The sequence below is a fragment of the Sander vitreus genome, chromosome 14 (assembly GCF_031162955.1).
Source record: "Sander vitreus isolate 19-12246 chromosome 14, sanVit1, whole genome shotgun sequence".
Taxonomy (NCBI): domain Eukaryota; kingdom Metazoa; phylum Chordata; class Actinopteri; order Perciformes; family Percidae; genus Sander; species Sander vitreus.
This window is the reverse complement of record NC_135868.1, coordinates 21,839,088-21,856,187: the sequence shown is the minus strand read 5'-3', so window position 1 is coordinate 21,856,187 and position 17,100 is coordinate 21,839,088. Positions and strand designations below refer to the sequence as shown.

At 38.9% G+C, this 17,100-nt stretch overlaps 3 protein-coding genes across 3 annotated transcripts; 1 reads left to right on the top strand and 2 right to left on the bottom strand.

Annotated features, from left to right (window-relative positions):
• Positions 1-2,689: 2,689 nt before the first annotated feature.
• Positions 2,690-4,702, bottom strand: LOC144529441 (uncharacterized). Its single transcript, XM_078268536.1, has 5 exons — positions 4,500-4,702; positions 4,341-4,357; positions 4,132-4,237; positions 3,810-3,986; positions 2,690-3,711 (listed from the first exon to the last, which is right to left on the bottom strand). The coding sequence occupies exons 1-5, from the start codon at positions 4,500-4,502 to the stop codon at positions 3,052-3,054; spliced, it is 963 nt and encodes a 320-aa protein (XP_078124662.1). The 5' UTR covers positions 4,503-4,702; the 3' UTR covers positions 2,690-3,051.
• A 3,103-nt stretch (positions 4,703-7,805) lies between these two features.
• Positions 7,806-11,328, bottom strand: LOC144529443 (uncharacterized). Its single transcript, XM_078268537.1, has 6 exons — positions 11,232-11,328; positions 10,019-10,060; positions 8,753-8,805; positions 8,283-8,665; positions 8,039-8,168; positions 7,806-7,874 (listed from the first exon to the last, which is right to left on the bottom strand). Exons 2-6 carry the CDS (start codon positions 10,042-10,044, stop codon positions 7,861-7,863), a joined length of 606 nt encoding a protein of 201 aa, XP_078124663.1. The 5' UTR covers positions 10,045-10,060; positions 11,232-11,328; the 3' UTR covers positions 7,806-7,860.
• Positions 11,329-11,846: 518 nt separating this feature from the next.
• Positions 11,847-15,344, top strand: rpl14 (ribosomal protein L14). The gene is made up of 6 exons (XM_078268538.1): positions 11,847-11,950; positions 12,559-12,660; positions 12,753-12,847; positions 13,421-13,520; positions 14,650-14,703; positions 15,249-15,344. The coding sequence occupies exons 1-6, from the start codon at positions 11,948-11,950 to the stop codon at positions 15,306-15,308; spliced, it is 414 nt and encodes a 137-aa protein (XP_078124664.1). The 5' UTR covers positions 11,847-11,947; the 3' UTR covers positions 15,309-15,344.
• Positions 15,345-17,100: the final 1,756 nt, after the last annotated feature.

Sequence of the window (17,100 nt, the reverse complement as noted above, 5' to 3'; positions counted from 1 at the left end):
ATGGAATAGTGAGAGGTGCTCCCCTCCCAATTTATATCAATGATGTTTGGGCTGATGTGTTGGACTGCAATCATTTTAGTCATACTTATTGTTTCATCATCACATAATACTTACGTGCTGTACATCCCAAAGGAAGAGGATGGAAAGAGGAGGATGAGGGAGTGAAATACCACCAGTGAGAAGGTTGAAAGTTTTATTCTGATGTCCGCTGCTCTGCCACCAGACTACAGAGCAACTTCACACACCATAATATACAGTAAATGGCATATGGAATGGCATCTTTTATGCTGGTTTTGCACATTAACATACCACTTAGGGTTGCACAATATTGATAAAATGTGATATTGCAATATCGATTATGAATATTGCGATATAGATATTCATTTTGATATTTTTAAACATATGTAAAATTACAAAAGCTATGGCAAAACGCATCAAAGTAGATTCATAACAAATTAAACAAGTTTTCTTACAACACAAGGTTTATTTCAACCAATAGTCATATTGGACTGGTACAACATGAATAAATAAATAAAAAGGACATGTTTTACTGGTTGGACAGTATCAAATAAATGAAAAGAACAGGACACAACATTTCTTTCGCTTCTCTGATTCGCTCCGCTTTTGTTGTCTCTATCTATTTCTTCACTTACACTGTCACTCTGTCGAAATATGCACACACGTGGTACGCAACATAGGGTTTGTCACGTAGTGGACCCGTGTGCTGACGTGCACTAACATGTGCAAGTGGCACGGTAACTGGCCAATGAAACATGATCATTACAGCGTTTGAAGCGGGCTCTAAATCAAACACAACTAAGCCACACAGCCAACAGACGGGACGCAGCGCTGCACAAAATAAACAAAATATTGCAAATATTGCAACCCCTTTTGATATAATATTGCACAACGTGATATTGCGATAACGATATTGAGTCGATATATCATGCACCCCTAATACCTTTTGCACTTCCCTTATTCCCACTTTCACAAAAGTTTTCTATTTACACTATAGTTTCAAACACTCATATTATACTGATAATACACATATTGCATATACTTTTGTATGTATATACTGCATACATAACGTAATGTAATGTATATTTTCCTTGTAAATTAAATTTAGTTTTCCTTTAAATTTCTTCCTTTAGTGCAATTTTTAGAGTTTGTTCTTTTTCATTGCCTATGTTATTGTTTGAATTCTGTTCTGATTTAAATATTTGGAATATCTATTTATACATTTTTGTTGTGTGTGCAGCATTGAAGGGGCTACAATTAACAATTGTATATGACATTAATACATCCTTAACATGTTACTAGAACTTACATGTGCATTTATTACGTGCACTGATAAGGCATGGTTGAACATTTACCACCAGAGCATTTTATGGTTGAAACCAAAATAAAACAAGCACCAGCGCGCTGCAGACGTCTGATCTTTTTCAGTCCCACACGGTACACTTATGTTGTACCTGGTTCCAGATACTCCTTGTTCCATTAGATTAGATTACATTACAGGTACTAAGAAAATGAAATGCAGTGCTTCTCCGTGTTCTCTCCCACCAGAGGTGGATGTGCACAGCAGAGAAATGCAGGAGTGCTGTGTTCATGGATGTCCAGAACATGGTTCACCAAGCTCTGCCACTTGGTCTCCGTCACATCTGGATCTTCATTAAAGCTACAGTCTAGTACAGGTGGTTGATAATGGCTGGCCTTCACAGTTTCAGGACCTCTCAATTCCTCATACTTTCCTGCAGCATCTGGATCTTCCCCTATAGCACTGTTTAGGAACAGAAACAAAATGCCAGGAGCAACGCATGCAACATCATATTCATTATTAATTTCACTTGTTTTCATTTTAAACAAATTGTATGACCGAAAACAATAAACATTTTCACCCCTTGCCCTCCCTTTTAGCCCCGCCCCTGCTTAGTGAAATCATAACGTTGACTAATCTGGAAGTAGACTAAGCAAACGTTAGGAAACAAGAGGTGTACAGCGGTCACTCCAGAAGCTGCTGCTGACGGTGGAGCTGATGAAGCAGCTGTCTGTACTGAAGGAACCACAGCGTCTATGTGTGTCACACAGTCCTCAACATCCTTTAAATCTACATTGTGTCCTTTTTTGAGTTGATTCTTAGCAAAAACCCCTTTCTTCTTTCACAAATATGTGCTCATTCATGTGTAATTACTTCCACCAACTAATCAAAGTATTCTCGTAAGCGCAGAATCTGACATTCAGAATCATTCAGAATACATACGAGCAACTCGCTCGAATGACGGCAGCCATGTAGCGCCTCCATCTTTAAAATACATTAGCCAAAGAGGGACATACCTCCGCATTTCGCCCTCTTACACCTATTAGCACCGTGACGAATGCCAGGGGGAGATTACTCGCCAGGGAAGCGAAAAAGAGAATTAAAACGACAACGCAAAGCAACCAGACCAAAGTTAATACTGGAGTGGCTAGAACAGCTGCGTGTAAACGGTGGAGAGAGCTAGAAAGTAATATTCAGTTGGTTGTCATATACAATTTCACCGCTTTGGGGAAGAAATTCTTACACAATGTAGCTTTAAGTTAAAAACGTATACTGTGGTCCTTGATGGTGCCCTGAAGCTTATTGTTAAAGGTGTGATTTACTTCTTTAAATGAGGTTGCAGGAGATCAAATCAAAACAAATGAATGAACCTAATTTTTCATCACCATCATTTTATTGTGAACGATACATTTAGCAACTTTGCATCTTCTGCATGGTTCATTTAAACAAAAATGTTTGTTTACAATTCGTGCCATGAATGCACTGATATCTTTATTGTTACAGAAGCAGCTGGAGCATTAATACTTTGCCACGATAAAGCATGCTATCTGACAGCTCTGATCACATGATTTTCATGTCCATATAAGAAGTAATTTCAGTTCTCAGAGGTTAACAGTGAAGTTTTTACTGATAAAGAATCATATCAAAAGAGATCTAGTCACTTTATAAGAAAGGACCATGAGAATTGTACTTATCAATATTTAATACCAATTAATGTTTCCCCTTTTTTAAGATCAAGTTCCTTGTGGGGTGTAGAATTGACCTTTCCATTTAAATCTCTCCGTGCGCACAAAACCTTCAAGCTCTTTCCTGACATTCTCTTCAGCTCTCTTCCTGTTCTCCTCTGTGCATGTCTTAGCTTTTGGTCGGGCTTGATCTTTAATTTCTACCACATTTGCGAGCAAGTTGCTCACACTTTCAGCTTCTGCACAGTTGCCATAGGGCCATTCCTTTTTTTCATTTGTTGTCAAACCAAACAAATTCCCGCATGATCTACAAGGTGGCTTGTCTCCTTCTTTAAAGAGGTTAAACGCCTGGCACCTGACATGCTGCTCCGGAAGTATGATGGTTCCATCAAAATATTCCCTCTTGACCTTATTTGGATAGTAGGTCATCACTGCACCAGCTACATAACTGTCCCAGCTGCTAAAACAGGATGCAGCAATCAGGATTTTCCCAGGATTACGGCCAGAAGTGGACATGGAGACTCCGTAGTACCTGTCTGCATTTGGGGTCTCGGTGCTGTGAGAGACACAGATGGTGGAGGAGACCAGGGGCTCGTTTTTACCAAGCTCTAGTTCACTGATGAGCTGGCGCAGCTTTTCTATTATTTTGTTTTCAATCTCTTGTTCTTGTCTTTCCCCTTGATGAGTCTGATTTGTTAGGTACACAATCTGCAAGCAATCACAAATGTTATGTTATTATGTTTTAGGTATTATGTTTAAGGTTATCAATAAATAGTAACAACACCAAGATGAATTGTGTGTCTTACCATGTCCAGCACACATGAAAATGGACTCCGCCTGGGTAGTTGAGAGGAATAGAGTTCAAAAGGCTGAGGGTAGTGGTCCTTCAAATCCTTAAGCAAGTCTTCATCATCACTCAGAATATCTTCTGGGGAAAATGGTGGCTTGTTGAGCTTTCCCAAAAAGAAAATGCTATGAAGAATCTGTAAAGTCAAAACACATTCTGTGTTATGTGTAACTGCGAAGAATCAGGTGTACCAAGCACACTATGACAGGGCCGTGCAATGCATTGTGTCCAAAACTGGAACATTTCAAAAGTTATAACAGTCCCCATCAGACATACAGTACCTCATCCACTAATGGTGTGTTAGCATGTTCTGAATTCAGCTTCACAATTTTATTGATGATCAGAAAAGCATTCTTTCTGAATGGCTCTTGCTTCAGATATTCTTCTCTAAAATAATAAACATCAAGAATTAGAGATAGATTAAAGATTAGAGATTCAAAAGCAGAAAGCAGCAATAACAAGCTGTGGTTGAGTAAATCAGCTGACTCACTTCTGCTGTGCAGCAGCCTGATGCCATCCGAAATAAAACACAACACATTACAGTAGTTACACATTTCACAACACAACACCAATGAAGTTATGAATGTAGAATGTAATCATAATGATATAAAATATAGGCAAAGGAAAGCACTTAAAAGCAGCTACTCACCATTGTAGATCACAAGAAAATAAAACAGAAAGAATGAAATGAAGCCCTGCCCCCTGATTCAAACTACCACTCCTTAGTTGCTTCCATGATGTAATGTATAACCAAAGAGTGATCCACTAACAGAAATAGTGAGAGAGATCTTGAAGGTCAGTTTGTTCTACTGGAATATCAGAGTACTGCTTTGCTACAGGACAGAGACGGAAGTCTTTGTAATTATGTTACTGTAGAGGGAGTGCCAGAGAAAAACATAGGAACATTATGTTGGACGCTAGATAAGATTGTCTTGCGCAGGAGACAGGATGTTTTTGTGTTAAGTGCGACCTCTATTGCGGAACTAAACTGAAAGCAAAAATGGAACACCCTGCCTATGCAGTAAGACCTAACTTATCCATAGATACTAAGAAAGAAACTTTTGAATTCTGCTTTACTGTACATCTTTACTGATTGAAACTCAGTATGGTGGCTTGACCTTTCTCGAAAACATGTTTTTGTGTTTTGGAAACAAACTAAATATGTAGACGTGCCAAAATATGCTTTGTTGGTCCCAGTTTTGCTATTATGTGTGGTGTCCTGATGCATCTTTTCCATGTGAACTCCTTTCAAGTGTTGAAGTTGGTCACACAATTCAGTCTAAAACCAATGTCCTCACATCGTGTGGTTTGTCAGTGTTCATTTCAGCCTCCCTGAAGAGAATAAACATATTTTGCAGTTCAGTGGTTCATACTTTTATTGTTGAAAGCAAAGTTGGAAAAAAAAAATAATATATATACTGTAGATTCATTTCAAGTTTCAACAAAGGAAAAGCATTTTCTTAGAGTCTTTTTGAAAAGTGTCATGTGCCATAAACTAGTGCTGTGATATATTTACCACTCTTATTATCCTATCCTATTATCCTAGTTATTGTCCTTTGTGTTTCTCTCTCTCTTTTGTAATATATCTCTTCTCACTGCACACTCATTTGTGTAAAGTCGGATTTAATTCGGAGTGTGATGAGAAAATGGTGGTTTAGCTAGAACTGGCTGGATTTTTGAACTAAAATGTTCAAATATTGTAATGATGACTTTTTCTCTCACTCCATCGTACAATACAGAACAGTCAGTCTCAGCTCCTCTCCCTCTGTTACACTGCCTGTACGTCATCTAAACATGTTTCCCCTATGTCTCACCTTCATAGTACATGGAGAACCATTTTAAATAAATGAAGCCTCCAGTATTAGGCTAGTGACTGACATGGAGTATCTAAATATATTAAATAATGATATTAAACTGCTGCAACCCTTAAATGTGTTTGGGAAAAAGACTTGGGTACTTTTTCGATGAACCTCAAGCAGCTTGAGATATAGAAATAGGCGCAGATCTACATCACTAGATGAGGTGATAGATTGGTTTAAAACAAATCTTTAACTTGCATGTTTGGTCCACACTTAGATCTCAGTACCTTGTTCTTAAAACTTAAAAACTGTTCGTACTGCGGTCATTGATGTATGAAGGATATTTTTTGATGGTGTCCTGAAGCTTATTGTTAAAGGTGAACCGTTTCCATCAGGCTTCTCCTGTTTAAGATACTTCCTGGTTAATTTAATTATACCCTCTCTATATACTGGCAAATTATGAATGTGACTTCACATCACTGTCATTTTATTGTGAATGACGTGATCAATACATCATACTGTAGAGTATATCCTATTCATGTGACAAACTAAATTGATTGATTGATCAACTTTAGCATCTTTTATTTATTCAAACAGCTGACATACATGTGGATTACAATTTTTGCCATGAATGCATTGGTATCTTTATTGTTACAGTAGTAGCTGGAGCATTAATCATTTGCAATGCTAAAGCATGATATATTGACAGCTCTGATCACATGAATTCCACGTCCACACAAAAGTAGGGATTTCAGTTCCCAGAGGTTTACAGTGACGTCCGTTTCATTTTAAAGTTTATGATCCCATGTTATTGTACTCATCAATATTTCATATTCAATTGTTTCCCCTTTTTTAAGATCAAGTTCCTTGTGGGGTGTAGAATTGACCTTTCCATTTAAATCTCTCCGTGCGCACAAAACCTTCAAGCTCTTTCCTGACACTCCCTTCAGCTCTCTTCCTGTTCTCCTCTGGGTACGTCTCAGATGACGGGGGGGGCTGCTTGCTCTCTAACTTCTTCAACATTTGTAAGCAAGTTGCTCACACTTTCAGCTTCTGCACAGTTGCCATAGGGAAATTCCTGACAAATTCCCACATGATCTACAAGGGGGCTTTTCTCTTTTTCAAAGAGGTTAAACGCCTGGCACCTGACATGTGTCAGTGTCATGTGCCCTTTGATGGTACCGGGGAAAATCAAGAATTATTAACACAGTGTTTATTTTTAACATAAGCAAAAGGTTCTCAAAAGGTGGAGGAGGATGGGACTTGAAGGTTGTGCCAAACAATCGAAAGTAATATAACAAAACACTACGTAACACACAGGGCTGTGTATTGGCAAGAATCTGGCGATACGATACGTATCACGATACATGTGGTCATGATTCAATATATTGTGATAGAAATTACGATACTGTGCGTAAGGCGATATATTGGGATTATAATTTAGAAATTTAAAAAAAGACATGATGTGCATAAAAGTCAAAGAAGTTTACTTTAGGTAAACAATTCAGTACACAGAAAACCAAACGGCCAGTTTGGGATTGTGGTTCTTAGTGAGCAAATTTTTATATGTTAAAGTAGGCCAAAGTTCAGCCATAGCTACATTGTTAGCTTCTAGCAAAAAGTCAGGCACTGCTAGGCAAGGACACTAGTGGTGCGTCTCAGCATAGCCATCTAGCGGTAGGGGGTTAAACACAACATAAACATGAACCACTGTCTTACATGAAAAAAAAAAAATCGATATTGCGTTTTTGAAAATCAATATAGTATTGCTAAATAAAATATTGCGATACTCAAGTGTATCGATTTTTTCTTACACCCCTAGTAACACAAGAGAATGTATCACAATAACAAATATTTGTCTCGCAAGCAATCTGTTAAATATTGCATGGTAAATATTGGATTGAGATCTGGTGAAGGCCATAGCATAACATAACTCATAACTCACATCATTTTCAAAATGAAAACCTTTGACCTTGACCCCTTATTGCGTGCATTAAATAAACTGCATTCAACACTAATTAATTTAGGTTTTTACCTTGAACTGGTCATCAGTCTGTATGATTCATCATCAATCGTGCTTAGACTGAATACCACTGAGTCATTATTTGATTAAAACAGATACACTAGATCAGGCTATTATTAAAAGAACCACGGAACAAATTATATAGTGTATGTATGTACTTGTGCAAACAGTACAAAAACCAAAAAGCATCAGCTGCAGACTCCTAAGAGGGGACAGGAAGAGAGAGAGAGAGAGAGAGAGAGAGAGAGAGAGATGGGGAGAGAAATTAGACGGCATATTAGATTGCTAAAGAAATAAATGAGTGTGACAAAGAAATTAAAGGTGTGACCTTAATCTTCACCCTGCAGCAAAGACTAAAAGACCAACCTGTGGTGTGTTTGGTGGATTTGAGATTCTTCAGGAGTTCAGACTTTTTTGACATCACCAGTTCATGATGCTCTTCATCCAGCCTCCTCCCCACATCGCTCTTCCTCACCTCTGCCCAGTCCTCCTCGGTCTACACACAACAGACAATATCAAACATGTTATCAGTGCTCACAGGTGATCAATCCTCAGTTTCAACAATCACACAGCCCTGTTTGTTCCCAGCAGCGTAACTGTAACTGCTCACCATATCTTTGAAGGCCTCTCCTTTATAATAGCTCTTAGACGCTGGATACTCTATTCCCGCGTGAAGTAGCTGATCCAGACTTGAAGCCACCAAATGCAGCTCCTCTTCCTCTCCATCGTAGGCATACACCTGTGCGTCCTCGCAGCAGATCATCAGAACGAGCTCGTCACACGGGCACGAGGTTCCCTCCACTACACCTATAACCTGCATGCTTACTTTCTCAGGAAGGTAGAATTTTCCCCACCCGTTCACCTCGTCATATTTCCCTCTGTACATGGTGTCTTCCAGGTCTCCTATCGTCAATTTGGCACCACTTGGATTGATTAAGGATACCGTCTTGTGTTTATTCTTGGACACAAAGTCTGACACCATTTTTTGGGGTTCTGCAACACATACACAGGATTAAAAATGGAGAGTATTTATCATAGCAAAGTTTTATGATGTGTGAGGCAGTCATGTGTGTAGTCTACCTCTTTCTCTGCTGATTCGCTCAAGCATAGGCAACTGCAGATCGTCTGCTGACCTGAAAAGGTAGAAAAGTCAATCACTCAACATTTATTTTTAATAGCCCTTTACAGCAACCAGCAGGTATCCAAAGTGCTTTACATCAGTGACCAAGAATAAAAACATAACATACAGATCCAATCTGAAAATAATACATAAAAGCAGGAGGAAGGAAAATGTCACAGCACTAACCCTAACCCACTATGTATTAAATCCATTCTAAATAAATACGTTTTGAGGTTAGATTAAAAAAATAAGATACGTCTGTAATAGTGCGAATGTCAGGAAACCTGTTCCAAAGTCTCGGGGCAGCAACTGCAAAAGCGCAATCACCCCACAGTTTGTACCTCGAGTGAGTTTACAACAACAGAGCTGAAGGAAGAGCTGATATTGACAGCAGTATTCACTGAAGCACTTCAGGAAGAATATACTGTAGTGATGATGACCACAGGAAAAAATATAGCCTACATATAAAAAAGGCAAACTGGTGCCTTGGCTTAGGATAATCCCCCCGCTGACATCAGACAGTCTGACGCAGTTAAAAACTTTATATCTAAAACTCATCTTTTCACCCCAAGTTTGTTATTTATTCATATGGTGACTCGGCACTCCTGTACCTTAACATTAACCTTCCAGAGTGTTGGTCTCAGTCAATAAACAGCACTTTTTGCCAGAGTAAATTACATTTCACATCACAAGAATTCTCCTTAACTTTCTGAAAATCACAGCACCACACTTTCCGTTTGTATGCCTCGGTCTCTCTTACTCTCTCTTTTTTTTAGGGATGTTCCTCTTCACTGAATCCATCGGCCATCTTGTTAGCTTATCTGTCTATTATTCTCTCCCCTTCCTGCCTCCTGTCTGTACTCATTCATAAATCTCTGATTCTGGTATCCATCCTCCAGGAGACACTGCCAATGTTTGCTCAGTCTTCAGTCACTGTTTTTACATAATATGCGTATGGTGTCCTTAAATGAGTTTTCACTCCTGTGTCGAAGTGTATTCTGTGGGATTAAAACTATATAAATAAAGCTGACTTATTTAAGCAGCACAAACAAACTTTCATCCACCCCCACTGTATTGGGGTTCCTGCTCAAGTTTGATAGCATATATATATATATATATATTTATTTTTTTTTCAACAAAGGCTATACAATTATTAAGATGTACTTGTCTTCCTTATGTCATTCATTGCTCTTTTAAACCTCCCAAAACAGAAAACTGGTTCTTACATGAAGATCACTGAACCATCCGCCATTCTGGCTCTCTGTCACCTAGAAAACAAAATTAGTTTTGTTAAACGTAGTGGTAGAAAAATAAACCCTTACTCAAGAACTGAATGTACTAATACTAAAATGGAATAATAGCACAGATTCTGGACTCTTTTTATTTTATTGACAAAAGACAAAACAATTAAAACCTTATCAACAGAAAGCAACTAAACTTTGCCACATACATTTGAATAGAAATACAATATACACTTATTTATTTATAAACACAAAATATTTGCAAAATATACAGACTTAATTACGAAATAAATAATTAGGCCAGTTTTTTGTGTGAATATTTGTAAAATAATATATTTCTGGATTTCCGTAGCCTATAATCCCATTTTTTATGTTTTAAATAAACAAATTAAATAAAAGTTGTATAAATAGGAATTATAGGAATATCTCGTGATATACAAAAATAACATTATTATTATTATTATTATTATTATATTAGCCTTATTATCATCATCATAAAACATAGCCTACGCTGAGATACGCATGCTGCGTCTAGTGATGGGACAACCGACTCTTTTACGCGAGTCGGTTCAACCGGACGGTCGTTGGTTGGCCTACAGAGTTAATAGATTCGGTCACCGGTTCGCGTGACCTCGAAGACTCTTGCGGTTACATTCGCTCTCGACATACTATTTACACACTCATACTGACCGACACTAGACTCACGCACTGGCCACGGTTACATTCGGTAGCCTGGTGCGCGGTCTCCTCGTGACAATCTACCATGTAGCAACATTCACTTCTCTAACATTTAACTTAACATAACTACCAAGATATGGTATGGCACTCGATTCTCTCGGTTCAGTGACAGGAGTCGGGATAATTAACCGACTCTTCGGTCAGTTCGTCAACACCAGCTGCGTCACAAGGAATCATCAGAAACATATTTGCCCTTGCATTTCTTCTTCGATCTTTCATCCCAAACGTGAAACTATAACAATAATCAAATTTTAGAATGTTAAATTTGAAAACAATGTTTAGTAAACTACGCAAAAGGCACAAAACAGTATTAAACTAGCCCTTGTTGTTTTCCATAATCAACGTTATTGTTGCAAACTGTTTTAATCGCAATTAGCCTACTTAGCACTGAAATAGATTTATCGAAAGCGTGAGAACAATCCACATCAAACAAACTAAAATAATAGTAGGCTATAGTTACCTTAGCTAGGGAGTCGACTGAAACCTTTGCTCTCCTCACGGAAATATGACAACAACGGCAACGTTCACTCCCTAGTCCTGTGCTGCATTCAAGTGCGCATCAAATGTTGCACACGTATACCAACGCTAGTAATACGTTGGTCTCAAATTCCCTTGGACAGGAACTATGGGCAGTACCGGGGTATATTACAAACAGGAGCTCTGTCGTACCGATAATTGTCGGTATGTTTTTTACAAAATCAGCATTATAAAGATGCTACATGCAAAGGAGGAGTAAAAGGAAGAAGTCGTACGTCCCCCATTTCACTATTTTAAATGCAAAACCTAAATATCACTCTCCATTTCCAAAACAACACTTTTGTGTAAATCGTGGCTTTCTTCGTTGTGTTTACAACCACCACTTAAGCTGTTTATGTGTTGGGTTGATTCTACTAGAATAATATCGATATTGCATAGTGTCTGTGAAGGCAACAAAGATTGTGACGCAGACGTTTTGACCTGGCGGCCCAGTGCATATTTTACAGTTTTGCGTCATATTAAGCTTACTTTGTCGAACGCTTTTCAAATATTATATCATTTTAACAATGAGTAGCTTTATTAGGATGCTCATGTAACAATATAAAACCAAGACTGACTGCGCATGCGTACTGTATAAGCGGAAGCCGTATGTGCGCCAGGCGGAAGCTGTAACGTCCTTTCTGCTCCCGGACTGCCATCATGGTGAGCTCGCCATAAGAGTTTTAGCATTTCAATGTCGAATTTCTTGTTATATATGTCATTGTTCTGGAACAACAAGAGTCATGTGTATTTCTAACACACTCATACGCATATTTGTTAAGTGTTTGATATGGGCATGCAGGTTTATTTTAAGTTTTAACGCTTTGTAAGATGTCGGCTACTGCCCGCACTACAACGTGGTCCATCAGGCTAAGAAGGCCGAGAACTGCTCGGTTAAGCGAACACATTTCACTTGTTTTGTCCGCAGAACAAAGGCTTTTATCCTGCGCATACGGCGTTTTTCAATTTAAAAACGCTTTATACATTCTGCTCAATATTGTCCTACGGCACACACGTAGCAGAAACGTTAGCTAGTCGAATGTTATCAGCTGCTGCTGTACATTGCAATGCTGCAATGCTTTAAGTCGGATAAAGTTAACGTTAGTTCCTCAGCCTCCAAACTTACCTGTTGGGTTGTCGCAGAAATAGTTTGTGTGTACACTTATATTTAGTTGGCTAAAACTGTACTGTACCCAACTGTCCACGTACAATACAGACAGACTCCTTTTCAATGTTAGGCCTTTCTGATGTGCAGCTCTCTGTCTTCTCAGGTGTTTAAACGCTTCGTTGAGATCGGCCGTGTTGCCTACATCTCTTTCGGACCCCATGCTGGCAAGCTGGTGGCCATCGTAGATGTCATCGACCAAAATAGGGTGAGTGTTCTGTAGGACAGTGGATTGATCAGTGTTTTGGCCTCACCTTTCGCCTTGTTGATTTACATTTTTTCACATGCTGTGCTTTTTAGGCTCTTGTTGATGGTCCCTGCACAGGCGTGAAGAGGCAATCCATGCCCTTCAAGTGCATGCAGCTTACAGACTACGTCATCAAAGTCCCTCACAGGTAAATGGAAATGCTGGTCAGATTCTTAATAGTAAAATGACTGTGGAAGATTTGATTGCAAGTTTGATTCTAGTCCAAATGAACATACCTAAGGATGTTTAATTGCAAATATGTCTGTGTTTTACTCAGATATTTAGTGTTTTTATAAAGTGGAACAAATGCATATTGCAGTAAAGATTTGTCTTTTTTTATATAAAGACAACCACCCATGATGTACTTACCAAGTTCTACCAGGCTACATGCATTAATCTGTTTTAAAACATTTTTTGATATTTTCTGTCATTAATACAGACAGCCCAGCTTACCAAAATTAATATTTGTGTCCACGCTGTACTGCAAATATGCACATAAGTGCATCCAGTGTGACCACCTGGATTTCAATATGTCTTGTATTAACTGTCCAGTTAACTGTCATCACATCACCTTACACATGGCCAACTTTGAAGGGCCTTAGAAGGCCAACATCATGATTCGGTTTTTTTTTTTGGGGGGGGTTACTGTAAAGTGGTTACATGTAATGAAACCTTAATGATTCCTCTAGAATGAGTACTGACTGTATGTAATGGTTTACAGTGCCCGCCAGAAGTTTGTGAGGAGAGCCTGGGAAAAGGCCGAGGTCAATCAGAAGTGGGCACAAAGCAGCTGGGCCAAGAAGATCGAGGCAAGACAGAAGGTAAAGGCTATATTTCAGTTTCTGGAGATCTTACAATGTTTGATAAATATATACATTACAGTCACATTATCTCAGGAGTAGCAGTTTAATTGTCCTGCTGTTGGATTTCTTGGCTTGGCTTCTATAGCATAGATTATTGTTAAGAGGTGTTAACATTTCTAAAATGTGGCAGTATAGTTTTTTTTTATCCATATTGGGTTTTACTGTTAATTTGGATGTGAATGCAGTAAACTGTAGGTGTAATTTTGCCAGTTTATTACTTGGGAGACATGGGTATACATTTTAATTTTTTTTTTTTTTAAGTTGCTTTACACTTGAAATGTTTAATTTACATGACTCTTATAGCCTAGGTAGTTGCTAATGGTTAATTGAAGACATGGGCTCCCATCTCACCCGAGGGAGTTGTCTGAGCAGCTGGGTGGTATTCAGTATACAAATATGTTTAGATGGTGTGCCGGTTAGGACAATCCAAAACCTGACCGGTGCAGTGGTAGCTAGTGCCTAATGGATTAATTTCATCGCCACGTCAACCAACATGCGTCAAGGCAAAACGCCATGTGTACCAACATGGTAAACCTTCGACTGCAGGGCACCCTCCGGGAAACTGGTCAATTTTAAATTGCAAACTAATTTTAATCCAGTAGTTAGTGTAAAATCTTCATCCAGCTTGTATACATCACCTTAGTGCTTCTTTATTTACCATAAAGAATGTTTGATAGATCACTGTTAACGACTGAGTTGAGCATGACAGATCCGGATGTTGTCTTGTTTGTGATCATTTAGATAGTAATTGATGGTGTAAACATATGACCCATCCGGTGTGAAATACTTCTGAACGTTAAGGTTGTATTTCATAAATCGGTTTCTATTGATGGGGCAGTACTTGTATTGAGGAGACGGCCCACATCCCCCTCAACAGCTGTAGGCAACTCTGGATTGTTTAACACACTTTTACCACTTACCACACTTTTTACCATTGGAAGGGTGTTGAATGTAAATGGAGCACAGCTACTGTTCACGCCACCAATGAACATGTCCTTCCTTCCTAAAACTGAATTCTGGTGTGCTAAGGCGATTCTTAAGGAAACTGGTTGTATCCCTGACCTTTTCTTCTTTGTAATCTTTGCAGAGGGCCCAAATGTCTGACTTTGACCGCTACAAGGTGATGAAGGCCAAGAGGATGGTAAGTGCAACAGTCAACACAAATCACCGCATTTAAACAGGGTTTAATTAATGCGAGACCAGTGGGCCAGCAGAACAACATATGTTTAATCCTGGATGTTGAGTACAAACAAATGAGGGGAAAACATTATTTTGAGCACACATGTCACAACTGTCCTTTGTACATTTCTATGCCTCATTCATTCATTCCTTATTGATGATGTTCATATCATTTTTATTAATTATAAGGTTTCCACTTGTATGAGATGGGGGAGCATAGTTGGTTTAGTGAGGCCAGCTCTCAAATATACCCTGACTATTGTCCACCTTGCTGTGTGAGGCTGGCCTTGTACTGCCGTTGGATACAGCTCCGTCAAATGTAATCAGTGTCAGTCTTTTCACAAATGGTTGACTAAACTAAAATTAATGATGTCAGTTTGATTTAATTGTGCCTTAACAATAATAATGCCACTTCATTTTAAATGTTCAATTAGTTTAAAATGTAGCAATCCTACAGCAGTCGTTAAGTATCTTTAATTAATGCACTTATAATTTCTGTCCCTGCAGAGGAACAAGATCATCAAGCATGAGGTGAAGAAGCTCCAGAAGGAGGCAGCAAAGAAGTGAACAGTTGTCACAAAATAAATCCCCTGTTCAATTGTTCATCCGTGTCTTCTCTTCTTTGCCCACTCGGGAAAACATGCAAGGGCTCCGTTAGAGATGTTTCCACTTTGGTGTCCTTTTATTATGAATACACTTTATGGACTGGTAAATGTCAACTTCCAATGTGTTACATTTCATGGAAACATACAACTTACCATAATGTGTAGGGTGCTGGAGAATGTACTCTTGAGCTGAACACATGATGCAATTTGCACTAAAGATTTCTTGATGGGAGGCTGTATTTTGTAGCACACCATGTCAGTTAACGCTGTAGTACAAGCCATTTCAGGCCAAATTAAAAGGTCCCATGAAGTGGCCTCTGCCTATTTAAAATTTGTATAAGAATTTATGTATCCACTTGTTTGCAGAAGACTGAATGTAGTCTGAAGTCTTGTTTTGTCCAGCAGTGTAGTGCATATCTGTAGTGGTTCTTGTTCAAACATGTTTTTATGAGGTAGCATGCTTCTCATACAGACAACACTGATTCAGTTGCACGGTTCAGCAGTCATGAAACCAAAGGATGTTATAAAAGCATCCACTTGACATTCAGTCACTTAAAAACGTAGGAACAGTAGTTTAGAAATGGGCAAAGGAGTTATAATCTTAAACATTTTCTTTTCTTTACAAACTCAAACATTTACTGTATAAACTGAAAAATGTCTCAAGGGTTTGCTTTACTTTGAATCACTCCACTAATATTTAGTTGCATAACCATTGTTTCTGAGAACTGCTTCACATCTGTGTTGCATGGAGTCTGACCAACTTCTGCCACCTGTGAACAGATATTCCAGCCCAGAACCATTGAACTACATTCCACAATTCCTCTGCATTACTGGGTTTTGCCTCAGAAACAGCATTTTTGATGTCACCCCACAAGTTTTCAATGGGATTGAGGTCTGGGGATTGGGCTGGCCACTCCATAACATCAATCTCTGCTCGCTTACTGGTGTGTTTTGGGTCATTGTCTTGTTGAAAGACCCATTTCAAAGGCATTTCCTCTTCAGCATAAGGCAACATGACCTCTTCAAGTATTTTGATGTATTGAAACTGATCCATGATCCCTGGTATGCGATAAATAGGCCCTATCACCACAGTATGAGAAACATCCCCATATCATGATTTTTGCACCACCATGCTTTACTGTCTTCACAGTGTACTGTGGCTTGAATTCAGTGCATGGGGGTCGTCGGACAAACGGTCTGCGGCCCCTAGACCCGAAAAGAACAATTTTGCTCTCATCTATCTACGGAATGTTGCCCCATTTCTCCTTTGGCCAGTCAATGTGTCCTTTGGCAAATGTCAACCTATTCAGTACATGTCTTTTTTTCAGCAATGGGGGTTTCTAGCTGATAGCTTTGCTTCACATAGCCTTCTTCTGATCCTAACAGTACTCACAGGTAACTTTAAGTCTTCTTTGATTTTCCTGGAGCTGATCATTGATTGAGCCTTTGCCATTTTGGCTATTCTTCGATCCATTCAAATGGTAGTTGACCATTTTTTTCCCACGTCATTCAGGCTTTGGATGTCATTTCAAGGCATTTGAAATCATTTTGGCTGAGCAGCCTATGATTTTCTGCACTTCTTTATGTTTTCCCCTCTCCAATCAACTTTTTAATCGAAGTCCGCTGTTCCTCAGCGCATGTCTGGAACGACCCATTTTGCTGAGTATTTCAGTGTGAAATGCACTATAACCAGCATGCACAACATTTGCTTCCTTCCTTCCTTAAATATGGGCCATAATTGACACCTGTTTCTT

Bases quoted from the DNA above. Each gene is read 5' to 3' on its own strand.
- rpl14 (XM_078268538.1), top strand. The intron at 12,848-13,420 runs GTAAATGGAAAT...AATGGTTTACAG, and splicing joins GTCATCAAAGTCCCTCACAG to TGCCCGCCAGAAGTTTGTGA. The intron at 13,521-14,649 runs GTAAAGGCTATA...TAATCTTTGCAG, and splicing joins AGATCGAGGCAAGACAGAAG to AGGGCCCAAATGTCTGACTT.
- LOC144529441 (XM_078268536.1), bottom strand. The intron at 3,987-4,131 runs GTACTGTATGTC...TTGACTTTACAG, and splicing joins ACACACCATTAGTGGATGAG to ATTCTTCATAGCATTTTCTT. The intron at 3,712-3,809 runs GTAAGACACACA...GATTGCTTGCAG, and splicing joins TTTCATGTGTGCTGGACATG to ATTGTGTACCTAACAAATCA.
- LOC144529443 (XM_078268537.1), bottom strand. From the start codon at position 10,044: ATGGCGGATGGTTCAGTGATCTTCAT. The intron at 8,806-10,018 runs GTAAGAACCAGT...CTACCTTTTCAG, and splicing joins GATGGTTCAGTGATCTTCAT to GTCAGCAGACGATCTGCAGT. The intron at 8,169-8,282 runs GTGAGCAGTTAC...TGTTGTGTGTAG, and splicing joins GAGAGGCCTTCAAAGATATG to ACCGAGGAGGACTGGGCAGA.